This window comes from Pomacea canaliculata, linkage group LG8, assembly GCF_003073045.1.
Source record: "Pomacea canaliculata isolate SZHN2017 linkage group LG8, ASM307304v1, whole genome shotgun sequence".
NCBI classification, from domain to species: Eukaryota; Metazoa; Mollusca; class Gastropoda; order Architaenioglossa; family Ampullariidae; genus Pomacea; species Pomacea canaliculata.
Window position 1 is genome coordinate 29,122,109 of NC_037597.1, and position 23,698 is coordinate 29,145,806.

At 43.4% G+C, this 23,698-nt stretch overlaps 1 protein-coding gene across 1 annotated transcript in view; it reads right to left on the reverse strand.

Annotated features, from left to right (window-relative positions):
• Nucleotides 1-176: 176 nt before the first annotated feature.
• LOC112571139 (serine/threonine-protein phosphatase 6 regulatory ankyrin repeat subunit C-like) overlaps nucleotides 177-23,698 on the reverse strand; it is a 30,584-nt gene continuing 7,062 nt past the window's right edge. The window contains exons 3-10 of the mRNA XM_025249953.1: nucleotides 21,595-21,785; nucleotides 17,360-17,582; nucleotides 16,160-16,415; nucleotides 8,274-8,546; nucleotides 6,804-7,077; nucleotides 5,353-5,486; nucleotides 2,608-2,777; nucleotides 177-1,814 (exon numbers count right to left, since the gene is read on the reverse strand). Coding sequence (XP_025105738.1) covers nucleotides 177-1,814; nucleotides 2,608-2,777; nucleotides 5,353-5,486; nucleotides 6,804-7,077; nucleotides 8,274-8,546; nucleotides 16,160-16,415; nucleotides 17,360-17,582; nucleotides 21,595-21,785 — 3,159 coding nt within the window. The remainder of the gene's footprint in view (nucleotides 1,815-2,607; nucleotides 2,778-5,352; nucleotides 5,487-6,803; nucleotides 7,078-8,273; nucleotides 8,547-16,159; nucleotides 16,416-17,359; nucleotides 17,583-21,594; nucleotides 21,786-23,698) is intronic.

The window sequence follows — 23,698 nt, forward strand, 5'->3', positions numbered from 1 at the left end:
GCATGTCTCTTGTAACTGTCAGTAGTACTGTCATGTCTCTAGTGTCTGAGTAACTGTCATGTTACTAGTCTCAGTAAGTGGCATGTCTCTTGTCTCAGTAACTGTCATGTCTCTAGTGTGAGTAACTGGCATGTCTCTATTGTGAGTAACTGTCATGTCTCTTGTCTCAGTAACTGTCATGTCTCTAGTGTGAGTAACTGGCATGTCTCTTGTGAATAACTGTCATGTCTCTGTCTCATGTAACTGTCTCTATTGTGAGTAACTGTCATGTCTCTAGTCTCAGTAAGTGGCATGTCTTTTGTCTCAGTAACTGTCATGTCTCTAGTGTGAGTAACTGGCATGTCTCTATTGTGAGTAACTGTCATGTCTGTAGTCTGAGTAACTGTCATGTCTCTAGTCTCAGTAACTGTCATGTCTGTAGTCTGAGTAACTGGCATGTCTCTAGTCTGAGTAACTGGCATGTCTCTTGTCTGAGTAACTGTCATGTTACTAGTCTCAGTAAGTGGCATGTCTCTTGTCTCAGTAACTGTCATGTCTCTAGTGTGAGTAACTGGCATGTCTCTATTGTGAATAACTGTCATGTCTCTTGTCTCAGTAACTGTCATGTCTCTAGTGTGAGTAACTGGCATGTCTCTATTGTGAATAACTGTCATGTCTCTTGTCTCAGTAACTGGCATGTCTCTATTGTGAGTAACTGTCATGTCTCTAGTCTCAGTAAGTGGCATGTCTTTTGTCTCAGTAACTGTCATGTCTCTAGTGTGAGTAACTGGCATGTCTCTATTGTGAGTAATTGGCATTTCTCTAGTCTCAGTAACTGTCATGTCTGTAGTCTCAGTGATTGGCATGTCTCTTGTCTTCACAGTTGGCATGTCTCTATTGTGAGTAACTGGCATCTCCGTAGTTGGCACGACTCTAGTCTTAGTAACTGGCATGTCTCGTGTCTCCGTAGTTGACATATCTCTCCTCTCAGTAACTGACAGGGTTAGACTCCCAGTAAATGGCATGTCTCCTGTTACTGCCTCAATAGCTGGCATGTCTTCTGTATCAGTAGATGGCTCATCTCTTGTCTCAGCAATTTGAGCATCTCTTGACTCAGCTGCTGTGATGTCTTTTGTCTGGAAGGTAAGAGCATCGCTTGCAGCAGGTGTCGTGTCTCTTATATCACTATTAATTATGTTTGTTTTGTCTGTAGTTGGCCCATCTCTTGCCTCATTAGTTGGCCCGTCTCTTGTCTCTGTAGCTTGTAGGCTCGCTGTCTCTGGGGTGGACCCATCTCTTGTCTCTGTAGTTGGTAGGCTCGCTGTCTCTGAGGTGGACCCGTCTTTTGTTTGTGTGGACGGCACGATTTCAGTCTCTCCGGTCTCTGTTTGAGGAAAATCAGCTGTTACAGATTTGTTTTTGTCTCCAACTTCATTGTCATCAACTGTCACTGTCAGACCGTTTGCCATGTCTCCACTTGGACCAGGTGTTTCACAGTGTCTGGAATGCACCCGTTCATCTACTTCCTCTGATGTTACCGTCTCCAGTTGGACCCCTCCAACCACCAGAATTTCCTTTCCGATTTCTCTGGCGGGGCTGGAGGTCACTACCACCACCGTCACAGGCGGCGCTTGCATCTCTCCAGCGTGCGCATGCGCTCCTTGCTGCGCGCCGTGGGACTGGCCTGCGTCCACCAGCTCTTCCTGGTGACACTCGGTCACACTCGACGCCTCTTTGAGCTTGGCAGCAGAAGTCCCTCCACGAAACAAGAGGTAATCTGCAGCCTCTTTGTAGCCTTTGGCAACAGCAGCATCATACGATGTGTAGCTTTTACCCTGAATGAATGAACACACACACACACACACACGTACACACACACACACAGAGGGAGTTTATAACTAAATCCTGTACAGAACAAAGCAGTCCACTCATTTAAGATAATTACTTTTGCTTTAGTTCGGACATGCTGGAGGTTAGAAGACTGACAAAAAATACGCGTGCATACGAGCATACGAGCACACACACACACATATATATAACGGGTGAAAGTTGGGGGCTTTCCTTGGAGCCCGTGACTTGAACTAGGAGGGCAAAGACATTGGGAAAAATGAGGATAGGGCTAATGTTAGAGTTAGGAAGACTTGGGTTAGAAAACCTGTAGGTGTACAGATACTTTTCCGTGCAAAAAAAATTACAGAATTACCAGGTGGAAGTTTCTTATTTACTGAATGCGCAGTGCAAAGATGAAACGTATTAAACTCTTGTGGTTTTAGTCTCCGACATAAATACTTTATGTTGGGTCCTTCCCTATCAGTCGGTCTTTGTATATTTTTAGGTGTTGTTGCTGCAGAGTCAGATTAATAAGGCTAAACTGTTATCTCATTAAAACAAACTTTCATGCTCATGATGTTCTTGAAACCTTTATACTCATTCGAATGTTGCTATCCATAAGGTCTTACTTTAATTCTTGTGATAAACAGTTCAGACTTATTCTACACTTTATATATTTCAAACTTTCAGATTCATGCTAATGCCACTACAAATAAGGTCCTACTTTAATTATATTCATTGATTTCATTATTCTTGTGACAAACAGTTCAGAATCCTTCTACATTTTAGTCACCCGACCTTTGTTTTCATGACAGCATTGACGTCCGCCCCTCTGTCCAGCAGCACTTTGGCCAACCTGAGGTTGTTGGTCAGCGCGGCGATGTGCAGACAGGTGCGTCCCTCCTTGTTGGCCGCATCGACTGTGTCTGTACCTGCAGGGCTCGCCTCCAGCAAGTACTGGACAATCTCTGTAATAGCAGACATATTTATTAAACTGTGTCTATACCTGGAATACTGTCATCCAGCAAGTACTAGACAATCTCTGTAATAGCAGACATATTTATTTAACTGTCTGTACCTGGAATACAATCATCCAGCAAGTACTGGACAATCTCTGTAATAGCAGACATATTTATTTAACTGTCTGTACCTGGAATACAATCATCCAGCAAGTACTAGACAATCTCTGTAATAGCAGACATATTTATTTAACTGTGTCTATACCTGGAATACAATCATCCAGCAAGTACTAGACAATCTCTGTAATAGCAGACATATTTATTTAACTGTCTGTACCTGGAATACAATCATCCAGCAAGTACTAGACAATCTCTGTAATAGCAGACATATTTATTTAACTGTCTGTACCTGGAATACAATCATCCAGCAAGTACTAGACAATCTGTGTAATAGCAAGACGGCGGGTCCAGATATTTAAGAACGCCTTGAGAGAACCGTAGAATATCTATAATGTCAGCACAAGAATAAGCCGAAATATTTCAGTATGCTTTTAGAGTACACTTCTCAGGGTGTCTCCAGGGTACTCACATTTTGACTCGATAACTAGATGAAATTTTCATTTTTTTAGATGAAATTGGCCTTAATAATGGCACAAGTACGAGTGCGAGAAAATTGGTCATACAATACTATTGGAAGCACGATAATATCATTGAAATGCAAAGACAATGTAGATGACATTTTCACAAAGATCCACCAATGTGACACATCATTGTATTTATTCATTTCCAATTTAACTATTGATCTTGTCAATAAACAACACCTTAATTGTCAGTTAAATAACGAGTAATGTTTTACCATGTATTTGTAAATTTGAACCATTAATCTTGTTTATAAGTCTATACACACTGCATTTATTGTCTTTCAAAGTGTGAGTACATGTTTGGAGACACCCTGTGTGACAACTGTGTGAGTGCTGACGGAGAACTCACTACAGAGGGTCTTGACTTACCTCACCCTCACAGCGCAAATATACTGGCTTTTGAAAACTCGTTTGGTGGCAAACACTGATTAGTCAGTTTATGGTCCGATAGTAGACACTGATCAGTTAGTTTATGGTCAGAAAATAGACACTGATCAGTCAGTTTATGGTCAGATAGTAGACAGTGATTAGTCAGTTTATGGTCAGATAGTAGACACTGATCAGTCAGTTTGTGGTCAGACAGTAGACAGTGATCAGTCAGTTTGTGGTCAGACAGTAGACAGTGATCAGTCAGTTTGTGGTCAGACAGTAGACACTGATTAGTTTGTGGTCAGACAGTAGACAGTGATCAGTCAGTTTGTGGTCAGACAGTAGACAGTGATCAGTCAGTTTGTGGTCAGACAGTAGACAGTGATCAGTCAGTTTGTGGTCAGACAGTAGACACTGATTAGTTTGTGGTCAGACAGTAGACACTGATCAGTCAGTTTATGGTCAGACAGTAGACAGTGATCAGTCAGTTTGTGGTCAGACAGTAGACAGTGATCAGTCAGTTTGTGGTCAGACAGTAGACAGTGATCAGTCAGTTTGTGGTCAGACAGTAGACAGTGATCAGTCAGTTTGTGGTCAGACAGTAGACAGTGATCAGTCAGTTTGTGGTCAGACAGTAGACAGTGATCAGTCAGTTTGTGGTCCAGACAGTAGACCAGTGATCAGTCAGTTTGTGGTCAGACAGTAGACAGTGATCAGTCAGTTTGTGGTCAGACAGTAGACAGTGATCAGTCAGTTTGTGTCAGACAGTAGACAGTGATCAGTCAGTTTGTGGTCAGACAGTAGACACTGATTAGTTTATTGGTCAGACAGTAGACAGTGATCAGTCAGTTTGTGGTCAGACAGTAGACAGTGATCAGTCAGTTTGTGGTCAGACAGTAGACAGTGATCAGTCAGTTTGTGGTCAGACAGTAGACAGTGATCAGTCAGTTTGTGGTCAGACAGTAGACAGTGATCAGTCAGTTTGTGGTCAGACAGTAGACAGTGATCAGTCAGTTTGTGGTCAGACAGTAGACAGTGATCAGTCAGTTTGTGGTCAGACAGTAGACAGTGATCAGTCAGTTTGTGGTCAGACAGTAGACAGTGATCAGTTAGTTTATGGTCAGATAGTAGACACTGATCAGTTAGTTTCTGGTCAGATATTAGACACTGATCAGTTAGTTTGTGGTCAGACAGTAGACACTGATCAGTCAGTTTATGGTCAGACAGTAGACAGTGATCAGTCAGTTTATGGTCAGACAGTAGACAGTGATTAAATTGTGGTCAGACAGTAGACAGTGATCAGTCAGTTTATGGTCAGACAGTAGACACTGATTAAATTGTGGTCAGACAGTAGACAGTGATTAGTCAGTTTATGGTCAGACAGTAGACACTGATCAGTCAGTTTATGGTCAGACAGTAGACAGTGATCAGTCATTTTGTGGTCAGACAGTAGACACTGATCAGTTTGTCGTCAGTCAAATCATTACGAAGGGTATACATATGTATTAGAGTATCGTATGCTTGTTAGACATGAATATCGAGTGTATCGTACAATGTGAATGGTAGTTACACACCAACATGTCCAGCTTGCGCCGCCTCGTGTACAGGGTAGTCCCCCTTGAGAGAGGGGCACCACAGGTCAACTCCTTGTACTCGCAGACTTTCTATGATATCACGTGATCCTTTGACAGCAGCACAGTGGGCTGAGCTGCAAAAATCGCCACGACACGTAGAATTAAATCTGATGACTTGCCGTAGCTGCTGACAAACAACGGTGAATACTTTCACCGATGTAACATGTGACCCACTCAAGTGTGGCGACAGAACAGTTGTAAGCAGACAACTCATATCTACTTGTCTACAAGACAGCTTCACATGTCAGCAAGCGTGCTAGCAATCATCCTTATTTGTCCGGAAGGACCGTAAGCGAAAGTACGATTCTGTAGAACAGGTGGAAAACTGTCACTTGTGTTAGAGGGGATGACATGGATAGACAGGACAGATGACAGGCCGCCATCTTGTCTATTGTGGGCGATAGTCAGCAGGTCCTGTACACGACGAGCAGTCCAGTCTTTGACCTGTCCACTACCCTCCAAGGTGCCTTGGATAGTCTTCCACAAGGTGTCGTGCCTTGGCCACATTGGCCAGTCGCTTGACTGTTGAAAGTAGAGGTTGGTGGTGTCCTCCGACAGTGACCATCTTGTTTCGTACAAAGTCGTTGTTTTTATGTTCTTTGTTTGAGATCCTCAGTAGCCTCCGCAGGGCTTAGTATGATGGTGGAGAGCTTCGAACACGATGTTTTACAAGATGGTATTAAACAGCACCGGTGACAGGAGACATCCTTGATGTACACCTACTGTGGTGTGAAGGTAAACTCCTATTTGGTTGTTCAGCAGCACTGTACTCGTGGAGCTGTTACAGCGCTTCTACCACCTGAACAAGGCCTTCTTAGAAGTTTCTCGCATCACATGCCACACCCCTCGTGCCAGACTGTTGAGGACTATTCACAGTCAGAGTTGATGTTACAGAAATAGAATGACAATAGATATTGAAGACAAGTATAGAGGACAACTCAATCACATTTCAGACAGCAACAGAACTAATTCAAGCACTCAAGTTCCATCCAGTCGCCTAGTCCTTGAGATAATGTTTGTGTCATGTTACAAATACTTTCGCGCCGGTTGTCTGTGTGTGTGTGTTTGTGTGTGTTTGTGTGTGTACATACAAATATTCACTTTCGCCCCCGGTTGTCGGTGTGTGTGTGTTTGTGTGTGTACATACAAATATTCACTTTCGCCCCCGGTTGTCAGTGTGTGTGTATATATATACATACAAATACTCACTTTCGCCCCCGGTTGTCTGTGTGTTTGTGTGTGTGTTTGTGTGTGTGTGTGTGTGTGTGTTTGTGTATATATGCATACAAACACTCACTTTCGCCCCCGGTTGTCTTTGTGTTTGTGTGTGTGTTTGTGTGTGTGTTTGTGTGTGTGTTTGTGTACATATATATATGCATACAAATACTCACTTTCGCCCCCGGTTGTCGGTGTGTGCAGACCTGGCCCCCAGCTGCAGGAGGGTGGTCACGCAGTCGCAGTGGCCCAAGGTGATGGCGTAGAAGAGAGGCGTGCACTGGTTCTGATCAGTGGGGTCCACACGAGCCCCACACGTGGTGACCAACTGTCTGACACACACCACGTGACCCCGGCTGGCCGCGCAGTGAAGGGCACATAACCCATCTTTGTCAGCTGCATCAGGGTTAGCACCTGCTGCCACCAACAGGCCGCACGCCTCGGCGTTACCTAGGAAACGGAGGAGCGAACCGTGACACGGCGCGACAGCACTTGACACACCTTGTAACGGATGTTAGACAAAGGCCGATGTAACCCTTCAGAGTTAGCATGGAACAGAACATTCTAGAAGTTAATATAGAAACATACAAATAAGCTAACATGAAGATATTACAATATTAGTGTAGAGGACGAACTGTCGTTACAGTTTCAAGCCGGACAATAACAAGAAATGTTTGTTTACCGCACGCCTGTGTTCACCAACAAGGACCAGCTAAAGGCGCTTACATGCGTGAAGTCGCACAAACAGACATCAACTCCAGGAAAGTTGTAACACTAGTCTTGTGTAAATGTAATAGAACTTGTCAACAGGAATAAATACACTCTGTGTGTGTGTGTGCGCGCGAGCACTTCTCACAACCGACGCTGTGGGGAGATGGGTAAGTGTGTGTTACTATACGGATGTGTGTGGTGAGACCGTATTCTGCTTAATTTATTACTTATGGCAAATTCCAACGAAGAAAGGAGAAAGGGTTAGTTTATTACTGATAGGAGACACACCCCCTAAAAAAAGTCTGTTTTGGACATAAGAAGACATCAAAGATGTACTGTATTGTATCAACTGCGTCTCACAAATTCATTCGTTATTCAGATCATAACTACTTGATAGTTATGATCATAACTTTTCTCTCTCTCTCTCTCTGTCTCTCTCTCACACACAGAGGCGCGCGAGTGCGCAGGATTGAGGAAACAAGAGTACCCGGAGGAAACCACCGACGTAAAAAGGCATCAGAGCCGAGAAACGAACCTACCACATCCAATTCCCACTTTAGCACTGTGCCACTAACCTCCCACAGCCATTGCATTTATTTATTTTTTTTTTTTGTTAATCACTACGTTTTAAATTTGCAAAAAACTTCTTGCTCTGTACATGCCCAGTCAGTTTGTGTTTGGAAACTTCTCACAGACGACGACAACGACAACAACGACGACGACGACGACGACAACAACAACAACAACAACAACAACAACAACAACAACAACAACAACAACAACAACTTTATTTATTTCCATGAATTCCAGACAAGCGGCAGATGAAGCGAAGCTTCTAATCTTGTATAGTGTATTCGATGACTCAAGGCAGGTGCTAGGGAAAGGAAGCTGTCGCCGCTCAGGTAAATGATAAATGATAAAATCAAAGCACTCACCTGCACTAGCAGCCCAGATAATCGGGGTGCGCATGTCTTTATCACGAACTTCTGGTGAAACACCGTGATCTAGAAGCTTCCTCAAAAGACGAAGGTTGCCATGAACTTCTTGACTGCCTTCGCTAACGGAATGTCGGAGCTCATCGTCGTCTGCATGGGCAGGTCGCGCCACCTGGGCAGCGTAGTGGACTGGGTATGCCTGATGTGCATCGGGTGACGACAGTTCAACGTCGTACTCCAGAAGGACGTCGAGGACACCAGCGTGGCCGCACACTACAACACCAACGACAGTAAACTTAGCACCACCCGAATGATCGTTTACTACAACAACGGCAGCAACACCCATAGGAACACTCGCCTGATCGTTGAATACAACACTAACACCAACAGCACGATACCCGTTTGATAGCAAATGTCATTGTGATAGCACACTACAATAAGTAATGTATAGTGTAGACATCTTGACAGCGTAGAGTACATAGCAATCAGCAATTGTTATGGAAACAGTACAATGAGTGCATAAACAAGGCCTATCACAGTCACTGGACATTACTTTACAATAATGTTGAATAATTGAAATAATTCTATGACTTGTATTGGGTAAGTCACCATCACAGCAATGAGCTCATAGCGACATTTCTCTGCCAATACTCACTTTCACCTCTTTGTTTACATTCATTCATCCCCCATTCAGCCACTGCTCAAAGTAAAATAAGTCTGGAATCTTTGGTAGGATATTGAACTTTGTTTAGAGTGTTAACGAACATTTCCATAATCTAAATCAGGGATGCACAACCTACGGCCCGCGGGCCATATCCGGCCCGCGAAACTTCTGCCCACAGTGCAGGAAATCGGCATGTTAGTAATAAAAAAAGACCTTAAAAAAAACGAAAAAAAAGGAAGAAGAAGTATTTATCCCCACGTATGGGCGTTTCGCAATCTTTTTTTCGATGGACGAACATTTCTATTCAGTGCTCCGACTTGGTGTCTCTACGATGAGGCCGGACATTCAGAAGTTGGTTTCGGAAACAACTTCAAAATATCCACTAATTACTGCATAATTAATGGTAAGTACAACTTGTTTCTAATAAAAAATGGTATCTGCTCTATTTTTTTTCCTTTTTGTATTTTTGCGGTGAAGTGGCCCGCGACACGGCTGTCCGAAATGGATATGGCCCGCAGGCCGAAAAAGGTTGGGCATCACTGATCTAAATTATATGCTTTACATACAGGCGGGGCTCAAATCGCTTTACATACATACAGAGGAGAAGAGAGGACGGCGCCAAGAGCAAAAGACGACCGGTCGACAATCATTTGGAGCAACAACCAAATAAGATTCGGGTCCTGCTGTCCGATGTACACAAAGCTTGTAAAAAAATAAACAAAAGAGCAACGGTCACTACGAGGCCACAGGATGAAACAAGAAAACTTCCCCCCTCCACGACCCACCTAGAACTAAGACCTGAAGTGGCCCTCATTTCTCCTTCTAAAAATAAAATTAAAAAAAAAACCTGAGGCTCGCTCACAGCGCTCCTCGGCAGACATAGCTCTAAATTCCAAACAAAAAAAGTATTTCTAATGCAGAGTAAACACATACTCGCACACCCAAATACACAGACATGCGCAGCTTCTCGTCCGAAAAAAATGGGGAAATACGCAAGTCACCCACACGAGGCTTGTGCTAAAGTCCGGCGGTCACCCGCTCTCCACAACAGAATCGGAAGCACACACCCGTCGAACGGGTGGTGACAGCTGAATACTGTATTTCCGCCAGCCACCAAATTTTCCACAACTTCCGGTGGTCACTGCTGGCTTCAACTCAACATCAGAACCAGCCTCTCAGTGCCCACTCTTGTGGTCAGTCGTGGCTGAGCATACACACGGCACCTTGCCGATTTGCACGGTCTCCAACCGTTTTCTCCAAAACTCTCCGCCCCTCTCAGCGCCTTGGTGAGAAAAGCCACGAGGGACGCTGATCTCTGGGGTCACGACCTGTCTCCCAGGGGCTGTCACCGATGGCCAGCGCCCACGACACCAAAGCCACGCCGAAGCGCGTGAATGCTTTTCACGCCTAAACCGCGGACAGGGGAGGGAGGGGCCCCAAGCAGTGCACCCCCATAGCCACCACCAGCAGCAACCAGCACTCAAGCCGACGTCGCGTGACGTAGCATAGGCATGACGTCAGGCGCTGCTACAGTCAGCGGGAGAAGGCCTTGACCTTTATCCCTCGAACCGGATGAAAATAGCCTGAAAAAGAAAAGGTCAACCGTCGTCTGCTGCGAGCTACCGAACTGATACAGGTGTGTCTCCAAGCGCTGAGAGACAGGCAGGCCGAGAAAAAAGTTTGACACGCGACAGTGTCCAGTGATCTCACTTTGTGTACTTGATGTACTTGATGTGACAGTGTCCAGCGATCTCACTTTGTGTACTTGATGTACTTGATGTACTTGATGTGACAGTGTCCAGCGATCTCACTTTGTGTACTGATGTACTTGATGAACTTGATGTGACAGTGTCCAGCGATCTCACTTTGTGTACTTGATGTACTTGATGTGACAGTGTCCAGTGATCTCACTTTGTGTACTTGTTGTACTTGATGTACTTGATGTGACAGTGTCCAGCGATCTCACTTTGTGTACTGATGTACTTGATGTGACAGTGTCCTTTGATCTCACTTTGTGTACTTGATGTACTTGATGTGACAGTGTTCAGCGATCTCACTTTGAGTACTTGATTGATGTACTTGATGTGACAGTGTCCAGCGATCTCACTTTGTGTACTGATGTACTTGATGTGACAGTGTCCAGTTGATCTCACTTTGTGTACTTGATGTACTTGATGTGACAGTGTCCAGTGATCTCACTTTGTGTACTTGATGTGTACTTGATGTGACAGTGTCCAGTGATCTCACTTTGTGTACTTGATGTACTTGATGTGACAGTGTCCAGTGATCTCACTTTGTGTACTTGATGTACTTGATGACTTGATGTGACAGTGTCAGTGATCTCACTTTGTGTACTTGATGTACTTGATGTGACAGTGTCCAGTGATCTCACTTTGTGTACTTGATGTACTTGATGTGACAGTGTCCAGTGATCTCACTTTGTGTACTTGATGTACTTGATGTGACAGTGTCCAGTGATCTCACTTTGTGTACTTGATGTACTTGATGTGACAGTGTCCAGTGATCTCACTTTGTGTACTTGATGTACTTGATGTGACAGTGTCCAGTGATCTCACTTTGTGTACTTGATGTACTTGATGTGACAGTGTCCAGTGATCTCACTTTGTGTACTTGATGTACTTGATGTGACAGTGTCCAGTGATCTCACTTTGTGTACTTGATGTACTTGATGTGACAGTGTCCAGTGATCTCACTTTGTGTACTTGATGTACTTGATGTGACATTGTCCAGTGATCTCACTTTGTGTACTTGATGTACTTGATGTACTTGATGTGACAGTGTTCAGCGATCTCACTTTGTGTACTTGATGTACTTGATGTGACAGTGTTCAGTGATCTCACTTTGTGTACTTGATGTACTTGATGTGACAGTGTCCAGTGATCTCACTTTGTGTACTTGATGTACTTGATGTGACAGTGTCCAGTGATCTCACTTTGTGTACTTGATGTACTTGATGTGACAGTGTCCAGTGATCTCACTTTGTGTACTTGATGTACTTGATGTGACAGTGTCCAGTGATCTCACTTTGTGTACTTGATGTACTTGATGTGACAGTGTCCAGTGATCTCACTTTGTGTACTTGATGTACTTGATGTACTTGATGTGACAGTGTCCAGTGATCTCACTTTGTGTACTTGATGTACTTGATGTGACAGTGTCCAGTGATCTCACTTTGTGTACTTGATGTACTTGATGTGACAGTGTCCAGTGATCTCACTTTGTGTACTTGATGTACTTGATGTGACAGTGTCCAGTGATCTCACTTTGTGTACTTGATGTACTTGATGTGACAGTGTCCAGTGATCTCACTTTGTGTACTTGATGTACTTGATGTACTTGATGTGACAGTGTCCAGTGATCTCACTTTGTGTACTTGATGTACTTGATGTGACAGTGTCCAGTGATCTCACTTTGTGTACTTGATGTACTTGATGTGACAGTGTCCAGTGATCTCACTTTGTGTACTTGATGTACTTGATGTGACAGTGTCCAGCGATCTCACTTTGTGTACTTGATGTACTTGATGTACTTGATGTGACAGTGTCCAGTGATCTCACTTTGTGTACTTGATGTACTTGATGTGACAGTGTCCAGTGATCTCACTTTGTGTACTTGATGTACTTGATGTGACAGTGTCCAGTGATCTCACTTTGTGTACTTGATGTACTTGATGTACTTGATGTGACAGTGTCCAGTGATCTCACTTTGTGTACTTGATGTACTTGATGTGACAGTGTCCAGTGATCTCACTTTGTGTACTTGATGTACTTGATGTGACAGTGTCCAGTGATCTCACTTTGTGTACTTGATGTACTTGATGTGACAGTGTCCAGTGATCTCACTTTGTGTACTTGATGTACTTGATGTGACAGTGTCCAGTGATCTCACTTTGTGTACTTGATGTACTTGATGTGACAGTGTCCAGTGATCTCACTTTGTGTACTTGATGTACTTGATGTGACAGTGTCCAGTGATCTCACTTTGTGTACTTGATGTACTTGATGTACTTGACAGTGTCCAGTGATCTCACTTTGTGTACTTGATGTACTTGATGTGACAGTGTCCAGTGATCTCACTTTGTGTACTTGATGTACTTGATGTGACAGTGTCCAGTGATCTCACTTTGTGTACTTGATGTACTTGATGTACTTGATGTGACAGTGTCCAGTGATCTCACTTTGTGTACTTGATGTACTTGATGTACTTGATGTGACAGTGTCCAGTGATCTCACTTTGTGTACTTGATGTACTTGATGTGACAGTGTCCAGTGATCTCACTTTGTGTACTTGATGTACTTGATGTACTTGATGTGACAGTGTCCAGTGATCTCACTTTGTGTACTTGTACTTGATGTGACAGTGTCCAGTGATCTCACTTTGTGTACTTGATGTACTTGATGTGACAGTGTCCAGTGATCTCACTTTGTGTACTTGATGTACTTGATGTACTTGATGTGACAGTGTCCAGTGATCTCACTTTGTGTACTTGATGTACTTGATGTGACAGTGTCCAGTGATCTCACTTTGTGTACTTGATGTACTTGATGTGACAGTGTCCAGTGATCTCACTTTGTGTACTTGATGTACTTGATGCGACAGTGTCCAGCGATCTCACTTTGTGTACTTGATGTACTTGATGTACTTGATGTGACAGTGTCCAGTGATCTCACTTTGTGTACTGATGTACTTGATGTGACAGTGTCCAGTGATCTCACTTTGTGTACTTGATGTACTTGATGCGACAGTGTCCAGCGATCTCACTTTGTGTACTTGATGTACTTGATGTACTTGATGTGACAGTGTCCAGTGATCTCACTTTGTGTACTGATGTACTTGATGTGACAGTGTCCAGTGATCTCACTTTGTGTACTTGATGTACTTGATGTACTTGATGCGAAAATAAATACTGTGTGTCGAAAGTGAGATTCCAAGACAGTGGATAAAAGTAACATCTCAGTTGAATTATATTTTGTGTCATCAGCATCCTTTGTGGCCTATCCTAGGGTGGGTTTGTAAACTATTCGTTTATTGTTATAATAATAGTTTAGTTATTGTTTTGTTGTTTAAAACCCACTGACAGCTCCTCTGGTCTATGTTGGAAGAAAGAACGCGTCAGTGTTGCAAGACTGAGTGCAGAGGTTGTGCCACAGCACGTGTCATGAAAGTAGATATGTGTCATATGTTTCTGGCCTAATCAGATAAAAAAATGCAACTGAGGGATAATTGTAAATAGTGTGCATACCTTGAGAGCGCTCTATCATAAAAATATTTGTTGTAAATTGTATACCTTGAGAACACTCAAGAATACTAATCTTGCAAGGAAAAACTGTCAAAATCCATTCTGACAAGATGTGATGTTTCATTATAAAAAGTTTATTAACAGGTGCGTACCAACGTGTAGTGAAGAATTTATCAGGGAGCCCATCCACTTTAATGGCAATAATTAGAGGCAGAAAAGTTGTATATATTAAGAAATGGTTGGATGCAAAAGTTTAAAAAAGATATAGGAGACCTCACTAATGTTGATGGTACATTTCTGACTCTTGAAGAATTCTGTTAGGTATCCTGAACGGATCCCTTAACCTACATGGGTCTGATACAGTCCATAAAGCAATATCAAATGAAGTGTAATTGCCTGTTAGTCTCTCAGAATGAACTTGTTAATAGGGGACGGGCTATTATTAGAAAAGGGAATAAAGTTTCCAAAATTCTTCAAGACAATAAAGTGTGCTCATCTGGACTCAGAAAGTGGGAGGTGGAATTTCAAGAATATTACTGGGCTGATATATTGCTAAAGCCCTTTTATACTACTATAGATACCTAATTAAGAAGATTTCAGGAACTTTACATCGGATCCTACTCACAAACTCGTTTCTTTTGAAATGTATGCTCACTGCATCTCCCTTTTGTTACTTTTGTAAACAGGACAATGAAACCATTGAACACATTTTCTGGCACTGTCCATTGAGTAAAAACTTTTGGGAGCAACTATGGAATATGTTAAATAGCCAGAACAAGTCAGTGGAAATTAGGATCTATAAAGAAATTGTATTATTTGGTATTGGTAGAACCGAGGGGTTGACAAACCTTTGAACTTCTTTATTCTTTAGCAAAATTGTTTTTATATATAAATGCAGATTCCTGAAGACAATACCAACAGTGGATATGTTTAAACTAATTTTAAAGTCACAATATGTTGTTGAGCAATATGTGACATTTACTAATGGCTCACAGATATCCTCCCATTTAGCCATGTGACTTCCTTAATAACGGCATTATTTGTAATTGCCTACATCATATTAGACATATTTGTTAGTATGTCACTATGTATGCATTGTATGGTATGTGGCTTGTGTACGTATACATGTATATACAAATATTTCTATGATTACATGTGTTGTCAAAAAGATCTTTCTCCGTTTGTGTAAGTTACAACTATAGGGTTAAGGACTAACATAGCCTGTGCTTCTATTGTTAGCTGCTTCTTTCTGATGAGAGGTTGATGAAAGATTTTGTGTACATTACCAAGGGCGTGTTTTGTTCTGTCTATGTTGCTTTATGTGGTAGCATTTTATGTTTGTATGCATTGCATAATAAACAAAAATAAAGTGTCAAAAAATGCAATAAAACTGGAAAAAAGAATACCACTATTTGTTGATCGCCATGAATTCGTAAAATTTATTGTGAGTGAATGGGAGCTGTCATGTCACTGAGCTGTTCAAGGTTTATTTGAATGTTGTTTCCTGTATGAATGTCTTACTGTGGGTAAGGTGGGATTACTCAGGCTCTCCATGTACAATGGCCCGTCTGCTTGTATATATGTATGCCTGCCCTTGTGAGCGAAGACAAATTTCTGTCCTGGGTCTCCTCGACAGACAATAAAGTCTGATTTGATTTTGATTTTTGATTTTTTTGTACATGGAAACTTTACCTGTTACCCTGTACACGTACATTCAGACCGTTACTTATACACGTCAACGTAGCCTGTTACATATTTTCTCGCCTGCTTATACCTAGTAAGCCACCTTGTTACCTGTGTATAAAATTTCCGCCTGTTGTTAGACCGATTATCTTTATATAAAACTCAGCCTCTTGCTAAGTATAAGAGCTTAGCGTGTAGCCTTTATATCCATCAGCCTTGTACCTGTACAGACTAACGAGAGGACTGTGTACGCTGACTGACTTTCCTGTGTCCACCTACCTGTGGCCCAGTGGGCGACTGTGTGCTGTTGGTGGTCTCGACAGGTGAGAGAGGCTCCGCGCTTCAGCAGGAGTCTAATGAGAGGAACATTAGCAGCAATGACGGCCAGGTGCAAAGGTGTCAGACCTTCGTCGTCAGGGGCGGCGAGGAGGGAGGGGTCAGCCTTGAGCAGCAGCTCCGCGCAGGCCGTATCCGGGTTCTCCACGCAATGGTGCAGAGCCGTGCGGCCGTGCGCGTCCCTGTCGCTGACGCTGGCCTGCAGCACAGTATAGCGACATCATCAGCTAGTCATCGCTACAGTATAACGACATCATCAACTAGTCATCGCTACAGTATAACGACATCATCAACTAGTCATCGCTACAGCATAACGACATCATCAACTAGTCATCGCTACAGCATAACGACATCATCAGCTAGTCATCGCTACAGCATAACGACATCATCAGCTAGTCATCGCTACAGTATAACGACATCATCAACTAGTCTTCACTATAGGATAACGAAGTCATCAACTAGACATCATTACAGCATAACGACATCATCAACTAGCAGATCTTACACAGTCGTATCCTTACAGAAAAACATCTTCAGCACCAGTGGCATCTTTACCGAGGCTTAGTAGACTTGAAAAAGGCATTTGACAGAGTTTTGGAAAGAGGGGCATACAATGTGATGCAAAAATTCAACTTCTAATGAAGCGACATTTGAGAACGAGTGCCTGAGGAGGCTGCTCTGGATCTCATATAGAAAACAAAAACTTCGTACGAAACGAGACTGCCAACAGTCAAGCGAGGTAAGCTGGTCTTCTTTGGCCATGTGACCCAGCACAACACCTTGAAGACTACCCTTCAAGGCACCTTGGAGGTAGCTGCTCGCAGAGACGGAAAGGAGAATCCAGATATTCGCAAAAGAACTGTCTTATGAAGGTCAAAGACTGGACTAGTCGTCCTGTACACGACCTGCTGACTATCGCCCACAACAGACAAGATGGCGGCCTGTCAGCTGCTAGTCTATCCATGGGATCCCTCCAACCCACAGGTGACGGTCAAAGGACGGTCGACCGACTATGCACGCACAAATACATACACGAGTGTAAAGCAAACGCACAATTTTCTATGCGCACACAAATACACACATGATTATAAAGCACGCAAACAGTACATTTACACATTTACACACGAACACACACACACTAACCCCGTGTGCCAAGAGAGCCGACAGGTGGGTTAGATGTCCGTTCTGGCACGCTATAGTGACAGGCGTGGCGCCCTCGCTGTCCGCCATGTTGATCACCTGCAGAACCCGTTGCCTGTCGCAGGCGCTGAGCAGCTGGGACAAGTACTGCACGTCAGACACAGCGCAGCAGCGATGGACGACTGACGTGCCGCGGTGATCAGCTGCTGTCAGGTCGGGGCTGTAGCTTCAGTCAAACACAAAGAGAAAATGATGATGATGATGACGACGACGATAGGCATTGATAACACGTATGCACCATTCATCAATGTCGGCAGGTTGGTGCTGTACATGCAGACAAATATCCAGCATACAACGGCCCAGTGACAGGTATCTGTGTTCTCAAATAATACAATGACATAATAACGGATGTGGGTTAACAGAAAATACAAATTAATAATAAGTATTTACGGTCTCACAGACTACAGGTACACAGCAGATGTTTGTCTTCAAGAACACGAGGCAAGTTTATCCCTTTCCTGCAGGAAGGTAATAACAATAGAGGCTGGTCGTTGTACACTATATCTATAGAGGCTATGTCTACACTTTACAGCACATCTACTGCCAACAGGTATTAAAATAGAGGCTGGTCGTTGTACACTATATCTATAGAGGCTATGTCTACACTTTACAGCACATCTACTGCCAACAGGTATTAAAATAGAGGCTGGTCGTTGTACACTATATCTATAGAGGCTATGTCTACACTTTACAGCACATCTACTGCCAACAGGTATTAAAATAGAGGCTGGTCGCTGTACATTGTACAAATAGCTTGACATTGTACATAGTCACAGATCCTAGCTGAAATGGTTCTACCTTTACATTGTACAAAGAGCTGTGTTCATCAACACTGTGGGTCTGTTCGTCCACCTGGGCAAGTCTGAGGTTAGGTGATATAAATGGTGATGTAAGATGATGCGAGGTGTTTTGTGAGGACACTGCAAGCATCAACACTATGAGACATTGCCATACACATATATTTATATATCGCGATATTTGCAAGATTACAACAGATGCACTCGCGTGAAGTTCAGGAATAAACAAGTACTCATTGACAGCACAGAAACAAAACACATCAAGTGCCATCAACTGGAGTAAGTGAGTGGGGTGAGTGGAGTGAATGGAGTGAGTGAGTAATAAAGGAGTGAGTGAAGCGAGTGAATGGAGTGAGTGGAGTAGGCTGGAGTGCAGTGAAAGGCGTAGAGTGAGTGGGGAATGAAATCCGTGAGTGGAGTAGAGTGGAGTAGAATATTGTAGAGTGGAGTGAGAGGGTTAAAGTGAGTGCAGTGAGTGGGTGAAATAGAGTTAGTGAGTGGAGTGGAGTCAGTGGGTGAATGGAGTTAATGGGGTGAGTGAATAAGTGAGTGAATAAGGTGTGTTGAGTGAGTAGGGGACCGTGTGAGGGGGAATTACAGGCGTCTGCTATATATTTATACAGTAGGATACAGAAGCAGCTACATATTTGTACGATACGATAAATAAGTAATTACTTATGTGTACAATAGGATAGAAAGTAGCATCAAGAAAGTTGAACACAGTTGAGGAAATGTATCTTCGTTAGATAAGAGGTAAACTGTACGATAGTTTATACTATGCTATCTTAGTAATAGGAGGTAAGATAAACTATACAATCGATATTAACACCAAAAGGGAATCCTTTGCAGCTATTGGACAGGAGAGTAAACATCCGGTCAATGGCCACCAGTGTAAACTAAGAGAAACAAGCTAGTCAGCTCTGACCACTAAACCATCCAACATATAATCTCACTCAGGTATGTGTGGCGGTGGTTGGCGCACCCGACTATGGTTGTTACCTATTTACGGGTCCTGTCAAGATGGCTGTCCCTCGTCAACACCCGTCTACCAAGTGGCCTTACACGCAGCGTGTATGTCGCAAAGTCCCGACTGTTGACACCGTCTCCACGGGTAGTCAGGCCCTGATCGTGTGTACTTATTGTCTGCTCCTAGCAAGTCAGCTGGCAGTAAGCGGCAACCCCTCTCCCTCTAAACTACCCAGGGTGTTCTGTCAAATAATAACTGTAGAGACTGGCGGTCTAACTGACACACACACACAGATATTTTGGACAACAGCACTAGGCTCTCTTGTAATAAAAACTCTGGAAAAAATTGCCAAAAATCGTATGATAACATCTACGGAGCCTATAACAGCCACTGCAATTTGCCTACAGGATGAAAGGGGTGCTGAAGATGCCAAGCTGTTACCATGTTTCTTTTTGTTCAGCAGTGCTTTTAGGCCCTTGGTCACCCAAGGTTTGTTGTTAGGATAAACATACACTGCTTTGATGGACTGGTGCAATCAACACTATTTTACTCCTCACTTTTACTCCTAACTGTGTGTTAAATGTCTGTATAGGTATGTGAGCAAAGACAAATTTCTGCCCTGGGTCTCCTGGGCAGACAATAAAGTCTGTTTTGATTTTTGATTTTGATTTTGATTTGAATAAACATCTGGAAAAGCCAGGATGGCGCATTCAACACAATACAAACATACTTTCCAGCTTTGAGGCTGATTAAAGTTCTACACTAAACACAGTACAAACATGCTATCTAACATTGAGACCTATTCATGATCTTGATCTTGTAAATTAATATCAGATAATTATTATGAATATAAATTAATATCATGTGCTTCCATGTACACCGCACTGTCTTGCTGATGTTGGAAAAAGGCGCTGTACAAATGTTATTTATTTATAAATAAACTGTTTTTGCGGATATTGGACTTTTTGACTTGCAGACAGCAAAAGCTTGATGGTTGCTATTCTAATTATTGCTATTGCAAACATTGTTGACTTTGCTGCAGGTGTACACTTGTGTGTGTCGGTCCGCGCCGTGCGTGCGTGTTGGAAGTTTGTCCATGTCGCACGAACAACAAAAGTCCCTTGAGGGAGGGAGAATCTCGTGCACATAAAGGTTTGTAATTAAATCAGGTGTGGAACAGAGCACTAGACAAACCCTCTCATGCAGAGTGGAACGACACTTTGAGTAAAAACAGGGTTAGGACTGATGACAAGGTCGGCTAAGTGCGGCTGAGTAGTAGATTGAAGAGAAAAAGCCCGCACGAGGTATTAGACTGAATAGCACACACAGCACGAGGTATTAGACTGAATAGCACACACATTGCGAGGTATTAGACTGAATAGCACACACATTGTGAGGTATTAGACTGAATAGCACACACAGCACACACAGCACGAGGTATTAGACTGAATAGCACACACAGCACACACAGCACACACATTGCGAGGTATTAGACTGAATAGCACACACATTGCGAGGTATTAGACTGAATAGCACACACATTGCGAGGTATTAGACTGAATAGCACACACATTGCGAGGTATTAGACTGAATAGCACACACATTGTGAGGTATTAGACTGAATAGCACACACATTGCGAGGTATTAGACTGAATAGCACACACATTGCGAGGTATTAGACTGAATAGCACACACATTGCGAGGTATTAGACTGAATAGCACACACATTGCGAGGTATTAGACTGAATAGCACACACAGCACACACAGCACGAGGTATTAGACTGAATAGCACACACAGCACACACAGCACGAGGTATTAGACTGAATAGCACACACAGCACACACAGCACGAGGTATTAGACTGAATAGCACACACAGCACACACATTGCGAGGTATTAGACTGAATATCACATGCTGATGGGGAATTTGTTTGTTTAATGCCGTGCCAGCAACTAGGACTATATCACGGCAACTGCTGATGGGGGAAGGGGTGAGCGAGTAGCGTGGCGGCTGGCACCACCACAAGTCTCATCTCCCCTTCATTACAACCAGCCTCAGGTGGCTCTTGCCTAACTTCCTTACTTTGATGTGGTCCGCGCAGATGTATTCTGTGCTGACAGTCTGTCAGGAGACGGCGTATCTATCGATGTATGACAGATGACAAAGGACAACTGACCAACTTTATTAATCTCAGTAGGCAATCATAACTCGAGAAGTGTGCTCAGTTACAAAAGTTACAAGAAATAAAGACAGAACAAGAGCTAGTTACAATATAAGGATAAGGTCCGTTATGTACTTTCCCAAACCTAATCCTGGTATAATTCTCAGAAAACCCTTTAGAGTGACCTTCTCCTTCAATTGTGACACTTAACTATGGCCTGCTCCTTTAACTATGTGGACACGAAAACTCACTTGAGCAGGAGATTGAAAAGGTCCAGCCGCTTCAAGTACAATGCGTAGTGAAGGGGCGTGCGCCGTGTCATCGCTTCCTGCGCAGTGACCTCGGCACCAGCCTCCAGAAGCTGCCGGCAGATAGTGTCGTGACCTTGCTGCACCGCCAGGATCAGGGGACTCAAGCCATGTCCGGCAACAACGTTGACAACCTGAACAATCCAGTTGAGGACAAGCGTTAAATGAAGCGACAAACAGCTAGCAGTTAGCCGAAATAAGGCCTAAGGGCTTCTGCAATAGCCCCGCTCAAAATGGCGGGCTGCGCAGGAATGGTTGAAGGACCTAAATGGACACAAGCGGTAAGCTAGCGAGAACCAGAAGCCATTTTAACGCTTGCATCGTCGTCGCCAGCACCATGACCACTTGTCATCGGCGATAGAGCTTCTTTCATTTTCTTCCTTTTTTTTTTGCCGTTTTGACGCGTGGCTCCCGACAGTGGGAGACGCCAATGAGGCCACTAACATCTCAAATCGGCAGCCATTACAATCGGAGGCCAGATTCTTGTCGATCAACAGTCACTAGTGCAATCACATTCTAGGAGCCGAACAGTGCTCTACATGAACAACGACAAACATGCAGAAGGTTGGCAGCTTCAAGTACATGAGCGACATGCCACACCGCTTCTTCACTGTCTTCATTGTCTACCAGCTAGAGTAGACTACAAGCTCTTCACTCGATGCTATGGATTCTTAGAAGCCTCCCCCTCCCCACTACTTTACTGAATTCTTTACCTTCTACTCTTGTACCTCATCTTTATGTTGTTCAGCGTGTCTATAGTACCTCACTGTCTACTGTCTGTTACCTTGTACCTCATCTTTGTGTTGTTCAGTGTGTCTATAGTACCTCACTGTCTGTTACCTTGTACCTCATCTTTATGTTGCTCAGTGTGTCAATAGTACCTCACTGTCTGTTATCTTGTACCTCATCTTTATGTTGTTCAGTGTGTCTATATATAGTACCTCACTGTCCACTGGCTGTGATACTGCGTGCTATTGTTATTATTGTTATTGGTATTACTGTTATTGTTATTGTTATTATTGTTATTGTTCTTCTCCTCCTCCTAACCCTGCCTGTCACTGCCTGTCATCGGAGTGCACACCCAACAGACAGGCCGGGTATCTGTCCCGCACTCGTCTGTGTCCGGTCTATCGTGTAATAGACGTTCCTTGCTGCTCCCTCACAATTTACTTTATTATTACGATTCACTTGATAGATATTATTTATGTTGCTATGAAGAAAAAAACTTCTGAATTTATGTAATTTTGAGTCCCGCCTGCGGTTGCCATGGTAGGGTCAGAACATTCGATTGATTTAAGTCAGTTTTGCCAGCAGAGTTGTCAAACTTTTCAACTGTCCAATGTCCAGACTTGTAAGCTAATCCTAACATTTATGTGTACACTAAACTTAACCAACATTTGTAAACTAACCCTAAGTCTAATATGAGGAGATAAGCAGCAAGCAGCCACACAGATACGTGTGTGCATCCACGTGCATAAGGACTTATTCTTTTACTCTCTCTCTCTCTCTCTTGTAAATGGGCAAACAACAAAACACGAACACACACACACACACTCTTGAGCATAAACATTCACGACCACTCGAGTGTAAACATGTTTTACACACGCACACACACATTCTTCCTTTCTCTCTCTTCCTGAAGGTGATAAGCGACCCGAACATCTGTAGTGTGTCCGGTTAGCTGCAGGAGGCGAACAAAAGTCAGGTGACCCTAACAATCAGATGGCGCCCAACCAACCGCCCCAACCCCCTACACTCCAGGACATCCTATGTAATGGGAGTCCCCTTGTCATGTCCCCTACCGTTTTTCTGAACTATGTACGATAGGATGTCCATGAAAACTGGTCGAGTAGGTTCATGGCGAGGATAGGTGTCGCCCCATGCCCCTATTTTCATGTCCGGACTAGTGTTTAAGGATGAGTCTCGTGTGCCTAACGCCTGCGACATCAGGGGAATCAGAACTAGAAAATGGGTTCAGCTGATGAACCATGGCTAGAGAATCTGACTCAGCTGTATTGACTGATGGGACACAAAACCTAGTGGTTTA